General features: G+C 53.8%; 1 protein-coding gene across 1 annotated transcript; it reads right to left on the bottom strand.

Annotated features, from left to right (window-relative positions):
* Positions 1-2: 2 nt before the first annotated feature.
* Positions 3-14,294, bottom strand: LOC119105389 (mucin-1). The gene is made up of 8 exons (XM_037228855.1): positions 14,078-14,294; positions 9,192-9,333; positions 8,692-8,806; positions 8,173-8,312; positions 6,714-7,791; positions 6,076-6,193; positions 4,803-4,905; positions 3-88 (listed from the first exon to the last, which is right to left on the bottom strand). The coding sequence occupies exons 2-8, from the start codon at positions 9,331-9,333 to the stop codon at positions 3-5; spliced, it is 1,782 nt and encodes a 593-aa protein (XP_037084750.1). The 5' UTR covers positions 14,078-14,294.
* Between the last annotated feature and the right edge of the window lie 6,426 nt (positions 14,295-20,720).

Raw genomic sequence — 20,720 nt, 5'->3', positions numbered from 1 at the left:
ACTCAAAGCTTCCTGCGTGTCCGGGAGCGGAGGCCCACGCCGAACTGGGTGGTGTCCATGGACGGGAAGGCTAGTGGGTCCCAGAAGCCTGCAACACGCCGGTGGGCACACAGGGAGTGGTGTCACGCACAATGCCAGCAGCAGCATGTTTGAGGCTTGAGGAGTGGTGTTTCACGCTACCAGCAAAGCAGCAACATAAAAGCGCTACGGTAGTAGGCTGGAAGATGAGGAGCAGAGCCTCACCAAACATCATGCAGAGCGCTGCCCGTGAGATGTTTATGTCGGTCCGTTCTCCAGAATATCCTGTAGTAAGCCGACTTTCCAGTCAGGTAGGATTAACACCGACAAGGGAGACAGGGGAACACCAACATTTCCAAACAAAAACACGTCAAACGCGGCGGGGCAGTGCCAACATTCCCATACGCCACTTCATACAGGCTCGACTGGCGACCTGTATGTTGACTAACACGACTAAAGCATAGGGTACATCAACACTCTAAAAGCTGCTGTTAACTTGTGGTGCCATCCGTTGGCACCACAAACACACTCCCCCAGGAACAGGCTTGACGGCGTGCCATCGGATTCCACCGCGGCCCTCGAGATGACATCGTGGTTCGCACATTGATTTCGCGACCCCGAACTGACCTGGTATTCAATTGAGCGAATGTTCTGATATGACCTAACCTATCGCCGTGCCTGGTGATGCAGTGAGAAAGATAATTTGACTTGGTGGTTTGACGGGTTTCAGTAGACAGCATGGATTGTTAACATAGCAGTGTGCACGGCAGTGATGATATGTTTCTACTTTACGGCGTGTATTTTAGTTCACCACCTTGAACAGAAGATCGCTCCTCATTGCCAGTCACCGTCTCGAAATTGCTACCTATGACGTCACAGGTACGTGAGTCGCACGCACATCAGTGCTGTAGCCCGAGGGTTGCATAAATCGCATCGTGCATCTCATCTTAAACGTGCAATCTAAACGATAGCAGTTTCCTAACTTCTGGTGTCCAGTTTTAACTTCAACGACTGTCAACATTTCTCGTTCCACTCAGAACCGGCCTGCGCCGTTATTCATGCTTCCGTCAGTTCTAAAGGTGGCAAATATCCTCTGGCACAACTGGGATCGGTTTCAAGGTCTTCGCCAACCTAACGGAATATTAATCGTATCTGAATGCATAAATAGCAATACTCACGTTTAGCGCGATCCTCTTGCCCAGATATTAATAAAAGCATATTCCGCAGGCAACAGTCCGGACGGCCACTTGGATTTCGATGAACCAATAGCTGCGTAACTAAAATTTCCCAGGCTGTATAACAAGCGTTAAAGACACGTTTACGGATTTCAGGATCACACTCGACTGAAGGCGAAACTTGGTGTGCAATACAAGTTCAGACGCTGACTGAAAAAATGTACATTTAGACATCTCAACTTAGAAGTTATTGTGAGCCAAAGTTTGTTTTTCACTTAAGTAAATTTCGTCTAAGAACTGCAAAACAATCAGATGAGGCCATAGGCCACAAGCTCCGTACCAAGCCCCCCATAGGGGGGCTTGGTAAGGAGCTTGTCTGGTAGATATGCTAGGCAGTATAACAAACTGAATACGGCCACTTCAGTATGAAACTTAGACTGCGCGCTAATGCCCGAACGTGCCGACTTCAACTGTTTTCTTGCCTATCTGTGGCCTGGGGCGTGATTTAACAAGATGAGTGAGGGAGGGCTGAGCAATGACTTATGACAAAACTTACTCCCATCCCAAAAAGCGCCAACAAAAAAGGATATTCAATTGAACGGGACACAAATGCCTCTCGGAGTTGAGGGGGGAGCTTTACCCCAAGTGGGGGAAGGAGGTTGAAAGCCCAGTTAGGGAAGCCTGTAGCCCCTGCACTCTCTTAAATCACATTATTTTAGTGGCAAAACAGTCTGATTTCACCTCTGCGATGTTTTCATTCGCCCGCCAGTGATGTTGTTAAGCAGCTTACTGCCATCCGACCACAGACTTGGCTTAAGTTACAAGAAACGGCAGAGGTAGGTAAAGCCTGGTGCCTATCATATCTAAAGATGACCGATTCGAATCCCCGAAGCCCTGTGATAACTCTGTATATACGTGTATATATATATATATATATATATATATATATATATATATATATATATAACACCATCCTGTCTGCTTGGGAAAACAGAGTCGAGAAAAGGCTTATTCTGAGGCAACACCACAGAAAACACAGGGGCATATTTTGAGTTAGGTTCACGTCAACCTCGCTCGCGCCGCCGCTCGGTAGGCACCTGGCGCTGCGGCGGCCAGCCGGCCGAGGCCGACGCACCGCGCGCCGGGCGTCAAGGCCGCTCGGCGCCGCACGCCGCTCGAAATAGGCGCCGCACGCCGCAGCGCGCCGTCCTCTGAGCGACGGCAGGCCGAGCGGCAGCCGGGGCAGGGAAGAACACGCCAGGGCGACGGAGCTCGTGGAGGAGCTATGGGGGAGCCACCGTCGCGTCCGCATGGAGGCGCTGGTGGTGGGGGTACCCCGGCCCGTGCGACCCTGGCAACCGCACATATATCCAGAAGCGGTGCTGACAGTCGCGTGCACGTCTTTTGATGCCGGCGTTAAAGCCTTAACACGCGCTCGGGCGGGGTCAAATTGACCCCTCCCCCCCCCCGAAAGCTTTTCCATAATGGTTTTCGAGCGGCGCGGCGCAGCCGCGCCAAATTGTGCACAGCTGTAGACAAATGAATAGCGGATCGTTTGGTATCAACAATTTAGATTTACCTTGTAAGGCCGCTGAACTACGGCTGGTCAAAATCAGGCCATGGTTTCAGCGAAGTTCATTTATAGGAACCGTTCAGTCTGATGCAACAACCGAGTGTTAGATGAAACCGCCCATCTCTAAGATACCTTCGTAGGCCCCACAACAACTGAATAAATAAATTCCAAGTATGAGGTCAGACCAAGGTCAAGACCAACCTGTTTTATCACCCTTGGGTTTGCTGTATGAAGTAGTTCGATGCTCATTCCGCATTCATCGATAACAGGTACCGCACTTTACACCTTCCATGGGCTTCTCAAAGGTCAGAATAAGTCAATGACTGAGAATGATCCGTGCCAACATTTTGTTTTTAGGAGCGTACGGCCCAACGTGATATTTGTCGCTTATTCCACTGCGAAACTCAAAACAGTCTTACATAATTTTGGTCACCATAACCTTCAAAAGGTCAAACAAGGTCACTAACCGTAAATGAGTGACCGCTTGCTCATATTAGGTATCTAGGTTCCCGGGGCAATTTGGAAACCAATCTGAAGTTTGACCTTGTTTGACCCTATTTGACCCGAGGGCCATGACTTAGAAACCTCAAACTTTGACCTAAATGAGTTCACATACAGACCAACACATCCTGTACATTTGGTGTCTCTAGCTCTCTTAGTTCCTGAGATCTCAGGCGGGTCTAATTGATTCCCCACCCGAGCAAACGTTATCCAGCCGGCCACTCGGGCGAGTGTTCCGCGACACCTGTCACGGCGCACCACCAGCGGGGCAGCTCGTATACCTGGGACTGAACAATTAACTATGACATCTGGACCACTCAGCTGGCCTGTGGTCAGCCATTTTAGCCATCCACCCGGCATTCTAATCCTTGACAACTGTACGGAGTCCAGACGTTCAGCTCTATATAGCTCTGTATAGTTTCATGTAATTATACAACTCCACGTAGCTCTAAGCGGCCCTGTATAAAGTACCCCGAACTCGGCCCATCATACAGTGGCCTTCCAAAACGCTTGCAGTCATCATGTGCGACGATTTCAGGGTTCGAGCTGACTAAACCCTCCGAAAAAGACATGGCGACCGGTGAGTACGTCAGCGGGTGGGTAGAGTGCGGGCAAGGCGAGTTAATAGGCAGCGGGAGGGCATACCCCACACACGTCGGTCATGGTGAGGGTGTGGTAATGGTTATAGATGGTGGACAAATATAAATGCGCAGCACGTGTTTCAGTGACATGAGGTTGGTGGCTTCGTTCAGAAATGCACTTTGAATCGGCTGTGTAGGTGGCCACAAGTATTTCAGAAGCAGAGCTTGTTGCGTGTACCCTGGATCCGCCATCTCAGCTTCACCGTTCCAGCTCATGAAATACTGCTGTTTGCATTGTTTGCCATGCAGGAATGTTCCCGGGCCAGCGCACTGCTTTAACACAGCCTCCCCACACCAGCTGCCCTTCTCATGTCAGCCGCACCAAAGAAGGCGCCCTGCAGGGACCCACACCACGCACGGCTGTGTTGCGAGGGCGGCATAGTTCTCCACATCATGGAGGCGTTCGAAAAGTGCCGTGTCATCCTACAGACCATCATCGTTAAAAATGACAGCGGCAGAGTATCACGCTGCTGGAAATCCGATAAGGGCTTGCCGGGCGGAATTTCCGGGTCCCCTGTGGCTAATCTGGATCACACGACGAATTCGCGAAATCTCGCCGATCTTGAAAGTGGCGCCAATTGCGGCGCAAGTGCGCTTTTATTACCGGAACTGTCTGTGACTCCTGCAGCGCTTAGGAGAGGCACCGCGCGAGGCGTTGTGGCGTGGTCACTTATGATACCACATGCAGCAGGTCACGGCCGGCGTCTGCCTACGAATAGTGCGCCACCGGCGGCGCGTGCCACCGTGTCACGAGGTCCGATTTCACCCGGGGGCGTGTCCTGAGGTGTATGGCCTCCGCGGATCTTACCTGACCTGGTCGCGTGACAGACGGCGTCTGACCCGCCCGAGCAAGCACCGTAGCCGGCGGTGGTGCGTGACCTGACGTGACCTGACCTGGCGGCGTGTCCGGAGGTGGCGGCTCCCGTTGTCGGTGGCGGCTGCACCGGTTCATGTGCTCCCGCAGCTGGGACTCGGAGAACCCCCTGTCCGCGTACCACTGAAGCACGCGCCACACGACACCGGTCATACCACCCGACCCCGCCGCAGCGTCGCCGGCCGCAGGAGCACTGCTCTCGTCTCGTCCGCGGTCAGTCGCAGGCAAGGCCACAGCAGGTCAGCACTGCTCTCGTCTGGTCCGCAGTCAGTCACGGGCACGGCCACAGTAGGTCAGCAATGCTCTCGTCTATTCAGAGGCACGGCCACAGCAGGTCAGCACTGCTCTCGTCTGGTCGCAGTCAGTCACAGGCAAGGCCATAGCAGGTCAGCACTGCTCCCGTCTGGTCCGCAGTCAGTCACAGGCAAGGCCACAGCAGGTCATCGATGGCGGGGAGTTTAACAAGCTTGTTGGTATCGGCCCGTGGGTATGGCTGCACACTACCAACTCCTGTCACCACCACGCGTGAACGTCATCTCGAGTTATTTGGAAACTGCGCCGATACAGTCGGTCTAAATTGGACATTCCGTTTCCGAGGCGACCCAAACCACAACCAAGAAAGGGTAAATCCCCACCTATGGCCCAGACAACAGACAGTCCTCCCCTCAAGGTTGCATGCGGGTGCCGCCCTACACCTACTCACTATACACATAAAAAGCAGACACGCTGGGCAAGCCCTCCTCGTCCTGCAGGGCTCACGAGCACATGAAGGCCCCGGCCGGAGCTGCCACTCACCTCCCCTTCCCGCAGAGCTAACTAGCACATGCAGGCCCCGGCGGGACCTGACGCCCACCTCCTTGCAGAGGTTGAAGGCCGAGCCGGGCAGCCTCGACCGGACCTGACACCCACCTCCTTGCAGAGGTTGCAGGCCCTGACCGGACCTGACACTCACCTCCTTGCAGAGGTTGTAGGCCCCGGCCGGACCTGGCATTCACCTCCTTGCAGAGGTTGCAGGCCCTGACCGGACCTGACACTCACCTTGCAGAGGTTGCAGGCCCTGACCGGACCTGACACCCACCTCCTTGCAGAGGTTGTAGGCCCTGACCGGACCTGACACCCACCTCCTTACAGAGGTTGCAGGCCCTGACCGGACCTGACACTCACCTCCTTGCAGAGGTTGTAGGCCCCGGCCGGACCTGGAACTCACCTCCTTGCAGAGGTTGCAGGCCCTGACCGGACCTGACACTCACCTCCTTGCAGAGGTTGCAGGCCCTGACCGGACCTGACACCCACCTCCTTGCAGAGGTTGCAGGCCCAGCCGGGCAGCTTCTGTCGGTCGGCCTTGCGCCGGACGGGGCCCTGGTCATACCGGAAGGCCGGGCCGGCCGACGGCTGGTCACCAAACACCGGGCTGTGGGTCAGGTCAGGGGCCGGTCACCTCGGCGAGACCATCAATGACTAATCTTCAAGTTTCATCCCCTAGCCTTACCCATAAAACAGATACCCAGAAGTATGCTAGATGTAACAGCGATACCACAAGTATGTAATATGTAATGCGACATGTAACAGCAATGACAATGTAACACTTCTGAACATGATGATGATAACACAACTGCGCACTCCGCATAAGCGGGCAAATAACGTGCCGTATACATGGCTCACTTCTCTCACAAGCTCACCGCTAGTGAACACAACCTCAGACGAATTATCTAGTGAAAGACGAGCTGTATCAACTGCGCATCGGCTCACTGGTACCTACTGATCGCTTACTGCTAATTGCTTTCTGCTGCTAACCGCCTTGAAACTGGAAAGTTCTTCTCACTGGTTCCCTACCTCAGTTTACTAACTGGCTATCGCGAACAAACGACTGGCCGTCCGAGCCACTGACCACTGGCTGACCAGCGCGCTGCGGCAGGACCGACTGAGCTCACCTGGTGATCTCAGTGTCGTCCTGCGACTGACGTAACTTCTGATCAGCTGGCCGGGCCGGGACCTCAGCGCCGCCCCGGGACTGTATCAGTGCCTCGCCGGTCTGCTGGGAAGAGGCACCACGTGCCGCCATCCGGACAGACTCGTGCTGACAGCTTACCCCTTCCGCCGGTAGCGGCGAGGAGGCCCTCGGAGCAGGAGGCGAGGAGGCTCCCGGAGGGGGCGGCGAGGACACTGTTAAAGGAGGCAAGGAGACTCCCGGAAGAGGCGAGGAGGCTCCCTGAGGAGGAGGCGAGGAGACTCCCGGAGCAGGAGGCGAGGAGGCTCCCGGAATAGGCGAGGGGGCTCCCTGAGGAGGAGGCGAGGAGCCTCCCGGAGGGGAAGGCGAGGACGCCCCTGGAGAAAGAGGCGAGGAGGCCCCTTGTCTCAACGCAGCGGCTGCCGTCGCCGCACGCAGCCGGCCGTCCCGGTTATGGTTCGCGCCCTCTCCGCGCTCGCCCTCGGCCTCTCCCTGGCTCCACTGCGCCCCCGGCTGATCGTGCAGCTCGTCCATCAACTCGTCCAGCTTCAACAGCGACTCGGCAGGCGACAGATCAGCATTCGGGACGGGTGCAGACCCGGCGGAGTCCGCCGACAGTGCTCCCCCTGCCAGAGGTGGCACGAGCTGCGCAGCGCTCGAGGCGACGGCGGCTGAAGTCGACGCACGCATCGGGTCGAGCCGCGGTTTCTTCTGCGGCGCGAGCAGTGCCGGAGACGCGGGTGGAGTCGACACCGGCGTCTTCCTCGGAGAAGCCGGCGCTGCTATCCGCGACCTTCGCGGCGGGTAGGGATCGTTCGCACTGATGATGATGTACTTCCTTTTCTTCGGCGTGGCTAGGTTGCTCGCTCCACCGCCGGCTGCGGAGAGCGGCGGCGGGCCTATCTGCGGCACACGTTGGGCGCAGTTATCCGGCCCGCGGCAGCCCGCCTCGCCACCGGTCGCCTCTCGGGCCACCCACTCGGCCCCCGGACGCCCCGGTGACGTCTCGAAGAACGTCTCGTCCGCGGCGCCCCGTGACCAGTCCCCGCGCCGGCCGCCGGCTGCGGCGGCGGGCGCCGCGGGCGGGCGGTGGAGCCCCAGCGGTCGCTGAGTCAGCAGCAGCGGGGACTCCGCGCAGGGACCGGCCGGTGGCGGCGCCGCCGGCCGGCCAGACTCGCCGCCGTAGGCAGCAAACGCGGCAGCAGCGGCGGCGGGGCGGCGGCGGCGACGGTGGCGTCGGCGCCGACCGCCCCTGCCGCCGGAGTCGCTGGCGCCAGCGAGGCAGCCACGTCCGGACAGCACCGGACTCCCCGCGTCCAGCGGCGGCGGACGCGGCGGCGTCAGCGGTGCCGTCTCCGCCACGGGCTGCGGCCGGCAGCCGGGCTGCGGCGGCAATGGCTCGGCCGTCTCTGGCGCGAGCACGGCCGGCGGAGGAGAACGGCAGAGCACGGCCGGCGCTGTCTCGGGCACGGGCTGCTGCCACGTGCGCCGGGGCGAGGCGTCCACGGTCTCGGGTACCAGAACTGCCGGAGGGGAGAGCGGCGACGACGCTGGCGACGTCGGCGAGGAGGTGACGTCGGCGCTGCGGGAGAGACGCTGGTCACAGTGAATCACGTGCAATGAGGGCGTGCACAGAATGACTGCCGGGTAGTACGGTGGAATACACAGTTATTGGGAACGCTTTTCTCATTTCTGCCCAGCAAAATTTTACCGATGGATGTTTTGAACCTTCGCCTCCTGTTGGTAAGGCATCAACAATGTCGGCGCGAATATGGATTTGTCCACCAAGTGACCTGAAATCGGCAAAATGTGGATCTGCCTACCAGGATAAAGATGCGTGTGCACCGCGCATGCGAGGTCCTAAATTACTTTCAATTTCCGTTCTTCAGAATTGTCCACAGCATGTGCGATCTCGCGTTTGCGCCGCTTTCAAACATCCCCCGTGGCCGGCGGTCACTCACAGCTCTGTAACGGTCTGGCTGGAGTGGGCTTCGCTCGCTTGGCTGGGCTGGACCTGGGAGGGCGAGGAGGGCGCGTTTGGGGCGCAGCTCAGCCGGTGACGCTCCTCCAGCACCCCTACAAGCGAATGACGCCAGGTCAGTCATAGCACTGCAGCCGGTTATCGGGGCTTTAAGGCGTGTCGACTTCAGTGGTCATTTTGCGCCTATCGCACCGCGACAGGATACGGCCGGGGAAATACCGGCGCCCACAGACCACGAGGAACTTTCCTCGCGGATTCTGACGCAACGGCAAAACGAGCGGACGCGAGAAGCCAATACGTAAATATAGCTTGCATGTGCTACGAGACATTTGATGTTTCGTCAATAAAAATAAAATGATTCCGGCCTCCATCCGACACAGAACGGCGACAGGCAACGAGTGACGGACCAAGCCAGAACCACGTTCTACCAATTGTCCAGCACTCCCCGGTGCCACAAGCAAGAAGTAGACCTGTTTTTACCTTTGAAGACGACGTAGAGCGTCTTGAGGAGCATGGTGAGGGCCCTCTCGTCTGGGTCGGCCACGTCCATCAGAGCGGCCGGATCCGGAAAGGCCGGCACCAGTCCTGTCCAGAACTCCCGCAGCCGACACCCGGCCTCCATCTGACACAGAACGGTGACAGGCAGCGAGTGACGGGCCGAGCCAGAACCGCCAACGGCCTGAGAAGCCGCGGCTGTGTTAGCTCGGCCATCCCCAGCGTACATGACCTTCTGCGCGGCCTCTGCCTGGCTGGTGTGGTAACTCTCCCCTCCGGTCCAGGATTACATACACTCAGTCAGATGCGATTGGATTAATCGGACTGGTTTGATCGCACCAATCCAATATTTTTGTTTCTTACGGTAGGGATTGGGCTTTTAAGGTGTGCCACCTTCTTTGCACAGTTTACTTATTGTTAGATCAGACAAGTTCGATGTGATCCGTGACATCTGATAGCTCATAATTTGTTTGAAGTAGCCGTCGGGGGAATCTTACTGGACTTCCTGCTCTCCATACAAATTTGTCCCGCATCCTCCCACGCGCGTGCGCTGGGATGCTTGCCGCACCCACGCTGATTTGCCAGGATGATTGGGTATTAAATGTTAAGAAAGCTTGAAACACCACGTTCAGAGAAAATGCACACATGCAAACACCAGGCCATTATCTCGCGAATCCAACGAAACGTTACACTATGGCTTTGATTTCACCCTTATGGCGTTAAGCACAGTAGGTTTTTTCCGGAGCACCAACGGAATAATTTCATATGCCTGGGATACCTTTTTCTGCATTTTGCAGGATGTGCCTTTACCATTGTCATGATTTAAACGGCGAGAACAAGAGAATTTTCTCCTGGACTGTGAGGGCTCTGCGAAAGCATCCAGGATACACCCTATTTGTTTGCAAAACTGTTATAGGATCCGAGTAACATCATAAACAACCACTACTTGTATTGAAATGAAAGGCAGTTGCAACGATTCATAAAGACTCAAGCAACACCAGCTAGGTTGAAATCACAAAGTCGTGTTGTAACACGCGCATACAGGTCTCGCAGAACGACACGCACCGTCCGTAATACACTAAGGCAAGTAAATTCGTCGACAAACACATCACATCCCAACTAAAAACCGTAAATGGAGCCGATTTCCTTAGTAATTCGCTCCAAATCCCGCGGAACATGAGCATCCAACGCACAGCAACCAGGCTTGGATGTGAAGGTAAAAGAATCGTAGAACAAAGTTAGGCAAGACCTGCAATGTGAACGGCTTAGAGCTTCTTAGGTAAACGCCGGCCTGACTTGATCACCGCTTGTGAGCTTGCATGTAACACGTACTCTAGCAAATTGTACAGGCTCGCGTCCACGCGAACAGCGAGCGTTATGACAAACGTGTGACTCGCAGAGTACGTCGGTGATGCGGCCGTGGAAAATCAGGCCACAAGTTCACCAGACGTTCTAGAATGGTAACGACATTCGACGACATGACTACACACAAAGTGCACCCGCATGCAACACTCTCGTCACTATGCACTGGTCACTGCTTGCTATTCGTTTTCTGTCTGGACTGCTCGGGTCAGCAATTTTCTACGACAATCGCACCAAAACTTATCGGAGCATCTGCCCACGTATCGTGAGATCGTCCCAGCAGAAATGCCCGGCAGTAGCACTCGAGGCAGCCACGATTAGTCGCTGCGCCAGAGGTGCGGCGCGACAGGACCGAAGGCGCCACACCGCCACGACCCTGTTGGTCCTAACGGTTCATCCTGGATCATCGCTCGCAATGCCTCCGCTCGTGCAGTCATCACTGGTCACATCTGGCCAACTTTGGTACCGGGACACCTGGCCACCAGTTGGCCAGGACGTCTGGTCTCACCAGAGGCTCATTTTGCCCGCTACAGCCCCTACACGCTGCGGCCCATCCTCACTCCAGTCCCTCGCCTATCCGTCCAGCTCTAGCGCCAGGCCCTCCACATCGTCGGCCCAGTCCAGAACCTCCTGCTCCTGCTCCTGCGCCGGTGGCGGCGCGGCCGCCGCAGTGCCATCCGCCGGGTCCGACAACACTGACGAGCTGTCGGACCCCGACTCGCCGGCACGCAGCGCAGCCAGCTTGACCGGGTCGTTCCAGTAGTGCAGGTGCACGCGCCAGCACTTGACGGCGTTGTCCCAGCGGCGGCGGCTCTGCAGGCGGCGCTTGACCGGCGTGCGCGGGTGGTAGCCGAGCCGCTGGGCGCGCGGCACCGCCGCCGTGTACTGCTGGTACGACAGCGTGTTCTTGCCGTACTCGATCTGCTTCTCGCGGCGCGACAGCACCACCGGGTCCGTCTCGACGGCGAACGGCGGCACGCGCGCCGGCCGCGCCGACTTGCGCGGCGAGCGGCGCGGCGCGGCGGCCGCCGCGTCCGGGCGTGGCCACGACGAGACGGAGGAGTCACGTGACGGCCGCGCTCCACTCGCCGGCGACCGGTCGCTCATCGCCGTGTGGGGCGGCGAACGCTGAGCCGGCACGAGCGAGCAACAAACACTGCAACAGATTTCAGAGTGTATTCAGATAAAAACATGTACACAAGATACTACAAAATGGTCTTGCACTCCTGGCAGACAACATACTGACAGTGGTTCCATGCAGTGGCATGGATATTATATGCTGACAGGGCATATAGGAAAAGACAACTAGCTTTGCATGTGTGCTTCAGAGTAAAATGATGAAATACATCGTGAAGTATATGAGTACCATCACTGAAATTGTAACAAAACACCAAACACATCACATACCTATCATATAGGCAAACCAGTCATTTGCATGCAGTTTTATCTTTTCGAAGACAAGGTCACCAAGGCATCCATGATGCCATAATAATACCATTCATGTCCCACCATTCCGCTGACAAAGCAGTGATCAAGGCCAAAAAAATATGTCTGTCAGGTTTGTCAAATCTGACATTCATGAGCATGATTTCCAGATGTCGCTGACATGAAATGGCTATTGATCAGAACTGGACAAGGTACAATGACAAACAAACAAGATGCATTAAAAATCATATTTGCTAAACAGAGATCATGTTGTCTAGAGCAGCCTTTTCCACTAAAAAGCATACCCATAGTTATATAACCATATAATCAATATGATTATACATGTACATATATTGATAATGATTATAATCATATAATCACTTTGATTATATTGACTATGTAATGAATAATCAATATAATCAGCTCACTTTTATGTCTTCATATATAGAACATTTCCTTTAATGTGTGACAATGCTTAGAGACATAGTCACCGCTTTGGTATTCAAACCAAATTATTAATCCACAAGTAATGCCACCAGCTTAGAAAAAGTATAAAATCCCAGCTCATCTGCAAGATTGCCAGGGGAAAGTAATGCTGTGATGCTTGGTACTGCCCATCCCACCCTCTGAACTGACCTGACTCCCAAGTGGTGCAGGCACCACTTTCAGGTCATCCCAGTGAGCAGGCATACCAACTAAAAACCAAGCCATCCCACCATGAGTAGGATGGTTGGCAGGCGCTCATACTAATATGCCACCGAACCTACAACTTGTCTATATTAATAATGTCTTTTGGGGCAAGGGTATACAGCATGGCCTCGCACTGAGGACAAATTGCTTTACTGGCCACATATCATCAGGATAACTATGGTCATGGTCATTAAAGAATCAAATCCTTGACAATGCCAGAGCTCTGCTAAGCTGGAACTCTTGGCTTTCAAAGATGGTCTGACACACCAACATCACTTTATGAAAGCATATTTACAACACTGAATACATTTTATTACTAATTCCTTGATGATCAGAATGACATAATCACATTTCACTGGTCAGTTAGTCCTCACAGCATTCTAATGACCTGGAACCAAGATGCCAGAAAGATGGCTAAATATCTGGATTACACAACTTGTTATCTGCAGTAAAAAAGAGCAACTTTACAAGCTTCAGCTAGAAAGGTCCAACATATCAGTACATGAGCCTTGATCTACCTAATGAGAAGCATGCAATATGCTGTGTAAAATGGTTAGAGTAGAACATAGGTGTGGTTTGAACCTGTAAATGCATGGTTAGAATGATGCTTTCATATTAGAAGTTATTCACTATTGTGCATCCATTGTTATGGGGAACACTAAAACCTATTTTTTGTAGTTTTGAGCAGCAGGAATATATAAATGTAACATGAGATCATATCTCTATTGCTGAGCACTATATGAAGTTTTTCACATATACTATGCATGTTTACCAATTCATATCATATTTGCTGTCAATTTCATATCACCAGGCCTGTTTTATTGATGTAACAAAAGCCCCAGAACTATAGCAACATTCAAAGATGCAGCATTGCAAAAAGATACAAGTGGTTTTAGCAAATATGACCAAAGCACTAGGCCTGCAGTATCTGCACTGAACTGGGAAAAGTTGCTAGTGAGTTACTATATGGTACTTGGGAACAAAGATGTTATTGTTTGTGGTGGGACGGACACAAAAATGAATACCATTTTTATGACTGTTTAGGTTATTTTCACAACACATGAGTATCAAAGCAATTTGCTAATAGCAATAGTGCCCATCACCTACCTGCAGGCTAATTTTTAAGAATACTATGAAAACAGATTTAAAAGGCTGCAAGCATGGTTCTGATAATTTCTAGCGCACATCGGGGGTGACTTACAGCTTTGGAGCGAGGCAAGGAACCTAAACCACACAACAAAAAAACAAATGAAATCAATGTTTTTCTCTCCATGTGAACTTGCAATGCAAGCATTCAGTTCATTAACATTGCACTCATCAGAACCAAGAAAATATCAGGCAAACAAGGACAATGTCTTGAACAATAAACATGATAAGCTTAAGTCTCAACGCACCTTGACGCACAGCCCTGCCCAAACTGGCGCAGCGAATCCCACGCTAAGCACCCACAGCAGGCCGGGAATATGACTTCCAATTGGCACTTCTTATTCCCACTTCGTCATTTAAGTATTGAAAAGGAAAACTGGAAGCAGAAAAGGAAGTAAATGATTATTAACCTACGTGCCACCCCTCGGGGTTATTCACCAAACACCGCGTTCTGGTAATGTTGCGGGCTACAAGTTTTCCCGCGAATTTTCGGGGCCGCTGTACCCGAAAAAAATATTGAAGAAAATACTTAAAGACGTCTAACAACATAAGATTTGTTAACCGCAACAAATTCAAAAATTATGTAACCATTTTAGAGTCATGTAAAATTTGTATAAGTCTTTGCCTTAGGGATATACGGTGCAGAGAAGACCAAATGCCATCAGAGGGCGTATGATACACACCACACATGTCGACTCAGCAGGAAACACAGCGCCAAAGCAGCACAACAAAGGCAAAGCCGAACCGGCAGGTAGGAATGGCTCAGCGCGAAGCCGAACCCGAAGCCGGAGCAGAAAAACTGGTGCTTTGCGGGACCAGCGCCGAGGCAGAAGACGGCTGTGTCCAGGCGCCTGAGCGTGTGCATTTTTCGAAGATTGCACGTGAAAGCAATCGAAAATAAAATGAAAAATCACGTTATTTTTGTTGATGCTAGCGTCCTCAGCGATAAGCAATTAGTCAGAACTGTGACTGTCTCTTAACCTGCTGTTGTCTACCATAGGCCCCAAAGTAAAACCAGTAAGGATGCCGGTATTCCGATGTCATTCCGAGGCGGACACAGGATTTCGTGGAGCGAGGTGCAACGCTTTATTGTGGCGCCCCTGGAACTTGGTGCTCTCCCTCACAAAAAGTCTCCGCCAATCGGTAACGGTATTTCGGATCCTTATTTCCCAAACGTTAAACTATCTTCAGCCGGTTTGGTGCGTCGGATGCAACCCACTTAATTTTTTTCAGGTCAATTTTCTTTTAGTTGTATGTTAAACTTCTGTGACTAAGAGAAGCCAGCGGCTGCCAGAAGAATCCAGTCATCACACATTTAGAAGGAAATAAAATGCAATCGAACAGTAATTAAATGACTTCATCAAATAAACAATGACAGTGGCCATTTGTCGCCTCACGATGGGTCATTCGTGTCCATATGTAAATTACTCTCTTTAATTCATTTCAGCTATTGGGTCCATGGTTGAAACAAAGCGAGGTGTTCGGTACCTACAACTGGGGTCCCTGACTGAAACAGATCCGTTTCATTGTCTCATTGTGGATCCTTTAATTGTCATTTTGTATATATTCTTGCCAGAGGGCTCCAACCAGGACAAGAGGCCTTCTTACGTTCGCGATGGCGTCCATGTCCTTGCTCAGGAAGTGTGGTCCTGCCCAACTCGAGGGCCCTTGCCGGCCCTACACCGTATGCCTTTGACTGGCACAGGAAGCCCTTCAAGAGGACTCCGACCATTCAAGAGACGTTCAATGAGGACCGCATGTCCCAACCTTGTCCTTGATTGCGGAGTGGCCCCCGAGCCCAGACCGACACGGAGCCGATTGTTAGGCATTTGTGGTTTCTCACTTACGGCAATCCCATTACCCCAGAGGATCCCTGTCGGTGCGCAAGGCCCCGGAATGACGTGTGGGGCTTATGCCTTGCGGGCTGAATTCCTTTAATGGAACCTGCAATGGACCGTTTGGGCTGCTCGATCCCTCCGATCGGGCCCATGATGGTCGGTCCCGAGGTGCCCCTGTCCCCTGCCTGCGTCCCTTGCTGTTGTCTGTCAACCACTGGTGCACGTCCCGCCCGATGTCGAGTGTATAACGGTGACGCCAGGACGTGTGAGCGTGTTCGTGTATATGTCTGAAATGCGAAGCATTATATGTAACATGAGGGAACAAAATGTATGGGTCCCCACAGACTCCAAGCTGTATTTAGGGTTTGTCACTGGAACATTTCCGACGCACAGATGAGGCCACTTGTCCCTTTCCGCCCACCTGGGTTCCGCGAGGACCGAACAGCAAAAAGCGAAATCAAGATTGTACCGTTTTCAAGGTAAGTCTGTACAGTTCAAAGGATTGGACTGGTGCGTATTTATTTAGCAATGTTGAAGTTGTCCCCTGGACGAATTGCAGGGAACGTTTCACATTTGAAGACCTTGAAGCAAACATCAGAAATGATGAATCGAGCTCACTTTTAACTATTCGTATACGTTTGAGAAAGGCTGAAAAAAGAAAAGAAAAAGACTGCTCGGGACGGCACAATCCTCTGTATTAGTAAATATGTTGGTTAAGGCGTCGGGGCTTGGTTGCGGCATCGTGCCGTGTACGATGCCGTGCCGTGCCGTGCCATGCACGATGCCACAACCAAACCACGCATTTGATTGAGAGCCAGTTGACCGTTTACCTGAAAATCGCGCTCACAAACGCCACATATGAACACAACGACAATGATATTTGTTTTGGTATTGATCAACGCATTGTTTATGGGATGACAGAATTGAAATGACTATTATGACGTCATGAGTGCCAAGGTGAATTTGAAATACTCTCCCCGATATACATCTTCCCATTTTTGCGGGTGTGTAGCCCAGAAAACAGAGGAGCTTATGTCTTAAGAAAGGCAGGATTGCGAGTAGCACCGAAAGGTCTCCAAGACGGCTATTTCAATTTAAAACCCCACACAAATATGGAACGCTCCCTTTTATAAAGGTGCACTCAAGGGCATGTCGACACGCACAAAAACATGGGCGTGAAGCAACATGTACCTATCTCATATGACAAGCGTTTGAATTCAGCAGCTGATGCGACTTTTCTAAACATACTTTTGGCGTTCAGGTGAGAAGTGCATGTACTTAGCCGAACAATAGAACTCGTTATATATGGGGTGCCGGTAGTGTAGTGGTTAAGGCGTCTGCGTTAATCACTGCGCGTCTGGGAAACCAGAGGTACGGGGTTCGATTCCCCGCGGTGTCCGCCCTTCCTGCCAGGGTGAGAGGCAGGCGACGCCATATAGCCTCAGCAGCTGAGTGCGTCGTAAAGCCCCAATGACATGACAACTCCTTATGTTGATACCAGACTATGGTTGCATTCATGTCATTCAATGATTATATTGGTATCAGTTTATGGTTAGTAATTGCAGACTAAAATTTCATTGGTGTCAGATTTCGGTTGCATCGGTGTCAGACTATGGTTGCACTGATGTCAGACTATAGTTGCATTGATGTAGAACGCGTACCATCTGTGAATGTATACTAACACGAACCACACGACATGGTGGTTGCAGTCAAAATTCTAAGAGAGACATATCTGTTCACATTTTGTATAGATGCCGTCAGCTGAGATGGTTCGAAGCCGACATGATCCAGCGGCAAGGATAACCATTTGCTTTCATTTAATATCATGCGCAAGCTAATGTCTACTAAACGTGCGCTTCACAATCAGTTTTCACCTTTCTCAGTGGGATGATTATTAATTGTACACAAAACATTTCGACGCTGACTCATATAAATACAAGCCACTGCATTTCGGGCAGCAATCCTCCCTCAGGTTCTAACGAGTCATGAGATGGGCCAAAGCGCAACAAATTGCGGTGACGAACACGTTGCCTACACCGTATTTCCATACAAATAACCTTCAAAATTACCTACCAAAACAATCCAAGCATCCCGACCGTCTGATCCGGCGTCAGCGGTGCCCGGGCCGTTTGATCCGGCGCCAGTGGTGCCCAGCCGTCTGATCCAGCGCCAGTGGTGTCCCGGACGTGTGGTCCGGCGCCAGCGGTGCCCCGACCGTCTGGTCCGCCGCCGGTGGTGCCCAGCCGTCTGATCCAGCGCCAGTGGTGTCCCGGACGTGTGGTCCGGCGCCAGCGGTGCCCCGACCGTCTGGTCCGGCACCAGTGGTACCCGACCGTCTGATCACGCGCCAGTGGTGCCCCAACCGTCTGATCGGGCACTAGTGGTGGCCGACCGTCTGATGCGGCGCCAGTGGTACCCCAACCGTCTGATGTGGCGTCAGTGGTACCCCAACCGTCTAATGCGGCGCCAGTGGTGCCCAGCCGTCTGATCCAGCGCCAGTGGTGCCCCGGCCGTCTGGTCCGGCGCCAGCGGTGCCCCGACCGTCTGGTCCGGCACCAGTGGTACCCGACCGTCTGATTCGGCGCCAGTGGTGTCCGACCGTCTGATTCGGCGCCAGCAGAGCCTCGGGCGCCGGCACGGGCGGCGCGTGGGGTCATAAAAGGGAAAGGCAGCCGGGCGGCAGACGATGGCCACACGGCCCGCGCTGGCTGTCGCCCCGAGCGGGGCCTGTCCCGGCCCGATGACAATCGCAATGGCGCAAGGCTATTGAACTCAGGCGGCAGCGCAGCTAGACGTTGTGAAAACTGAAACGCTGAATGCTCAGTAAGGTGTTTGGTGAGGAAATTGCGTTTCCATCAATGCATAGGTAAACGAGACAAGGAAATAGGTCTGTGTGGCGTGTTCACGGATGCTTTCTAGCAATATATCACTAAAGATGTGCGTACAAGATAAAATGCAGTATAAGGCGTCTCCGTGCATTTTAGAACGTGTCGAAGCGCTGTCCAGACCAAATTTATGGAATGACATGGAATGTACACCACCTGAGCATAATTTCTGCTGACATCAATATCGTTCACATTTCGGGGGTCTGGACTCTTTTCTTCGTCTGCAATCAAAGGATCTGCAAACACTGCGTTGCAGCACACATGCAGTTAAATACAAATGCATGTATCCGGCCAACGACGGAGCCGCAACAAGCCTGCGCTATCGCTGATGGTACCACTCAGCTTATGCTAATGCCGCAGGAAGTTTCTGACGGATTGCCGGTTTCTCGGACAAACCAAACTGCACATGCAGAGAGCACGTGACCGTGCATGATGCAACTCCACGGAAATATAGTGCGGAAAAAGCTATAAATGCAAGGCTGCCTGCGAGACGCTGCGCCGTTTGCACGGGCAGACGAGGTCAGAGACGACGCGAGACGGTAGATAGGAAAGGCCGCGGAATGGGAGGCGGTGGAAGGAGATGGTGCAGAGACGGGAGACTAGAGGCGATTTACAACGGAAATAAGGAAGTGAGGCGATGGGGCAGGAGACGGCGGAGACCGCGCTTTGTGCAGACGGGAGACTCCGGAGAATGAAGGCTGAGTCGGGAGACGGTGGGACTGGATACAACGGAGACGGGGGGGGGGGGGTTTGATGTAACGGAGGCAGGGTGCAACTGGACACGGAGATTTCGGGAGCGCAAACAGGGACAGCGGGGAAAGCGCACGTAATAGACAGGAGATTCATGAGGAGAAGCGACGGAGGCAAGAGGGGGCAGAAAGAGAAGACCAGAAGGGGGCAGGAGATAGTAGGGGTGGGAGGGGGACGCGTCAAGGATGGGCGGCTCACGCCTCACCGAACGCAAGGTTATATCGCGATGCACCAAAGACAGCGAGACGCCGACGGTGGGCTAGACAGCCGGCCCAGGGTGGCCGTGACTAGGTCAGCGAGGACAGGTTTCTGGCGGTGACTTGGGCCGGCCGCCGCGGCCCGTGCCGGCCCCAGTCAGCTCGCCACCGGCCCGCGAGCGAGGCACGCGAGAGGCCCGGAGAAGGCGGGACAAGCCACGGCCGGGGGGACGGGGAGCGGACGGAGCGGCGGTGAGCGGGAGCGGACGCGGACCGAGCGACGACGAGCGGGAGCGGACAGCGGACGGAGCGGTGGTGAGCGGGAGCGGACAGCGGACGGAGCAGCGGTGAGCGGAAGCGGACAGCGGACGGAGCGGCGGGGAGCGGGAGCGGACAGCGGACGGAGCGGCGGTGAGCGGGAGCGGACAGCGAACGGAGCGACGGCGAGCAGGAGCAAACAGCGAACGGAGCGACTGCGAACGGGAGCGGACAGCGGACGGAGAGACGGCCAGCGGGAGCGGACAGCGGACGGAGAGACGGCCAGCGGGAGCGGACAGCGGGCGAAGCCAACTGATCGCAAGTCCACAGGTGTCAGGTAAGTCGAGCAGGGGCGGCGGAGACGGGACACATAGCAGACAGGGGGCTACGTGTTGGTGAGTGGAGACGGCCGCTACGCTACGTTGGTGAGTGGAGACGGCCGCGCCCTCCCTTCCAATGAGATCTCGATCGGTGGTCGGCTGGGGCCGGTTCGAACTGTTGGACTGTCGGAAAGTCGCAGGCCCCGGACGATGCGCCATCCTGGCGGGAACATCGCATTGGTTGGAAAGGGGTCGCCAGCAGTGAGGCGGGCGGGCGCGCCTTGCGGATGAATGCGAGGCTCCGCGCTGGCCAGGTGAGCAATGGTGGAGAGAGAGCTGTACTCCGGCCGCTTCCCTACACAAACAGGCCGTGTACGGCTGTCAATGTCACCCGGCCACCTCCTAATCCGTTGTTGATCAGCTGCTAAACCGGTCTTGGAGTTCTGGCGTCGTACGACGGTACACAAAAGGGGGCAGGCACGGAGTCGGACGGTGGCAGACGGAAATTCGTCGTATTCACGCACAGGTTCTATAACAGTGTCATCATCAATTTGCGCTATCATGTAAGAATACGGTGATTCCGGTGGTGAGAGGACATGGTGTATGCAAAGCAAACCACGGTGCCGTGCTACTGTGCGAGTGC

This window comes from Pollicipes pollicipes, unplaced genomic scaffold (assembly GCF_011947565.3).
Source record: "Pollicipes pollicipes isolate AB1234 unplaced genomic scaffold, Ppol_2.1 Scaffold_6138;HRSCAF=7277_pilon_pilon_pilon, whole genome shotgun sequence".
Lineage (NCBI taxonomy): Eukaryota > Metazoa > Arthropoda > Thecostraca > Pollicipedomorpha > Pollicipedidae > Pollicipes > Pollicipes pollicipes.
This window is presented reverse-complemented; position numbering and strand designations above follow the sequence as displayed.

Bases quoted from the DNA above. Each gene is read 5' to 3' on its own strand.
- LOC119105389 (XM_037228855.1), bottom strand. From the start codon at position 9,333: ATGGAGGCCGGGTGTCGGCTGCGGGAGTTCTGGACAGGACTGGTGCCG. The intron at 8,807-9,191 runs GTAAAAACAGGT...ATTCGCTTGTAG, and splicing joins GCTCTACGTCGTCTTCAAAG to GGGTGCTGGAGGAGCGTCAC. The intron at 89-4,802 runs GTCAGGTCACGT...GGCGTGTTGCAG, and splicing joins ACCTCCGGACACGCCGCCAG to GCTTCTGGGACCCACTAGCC.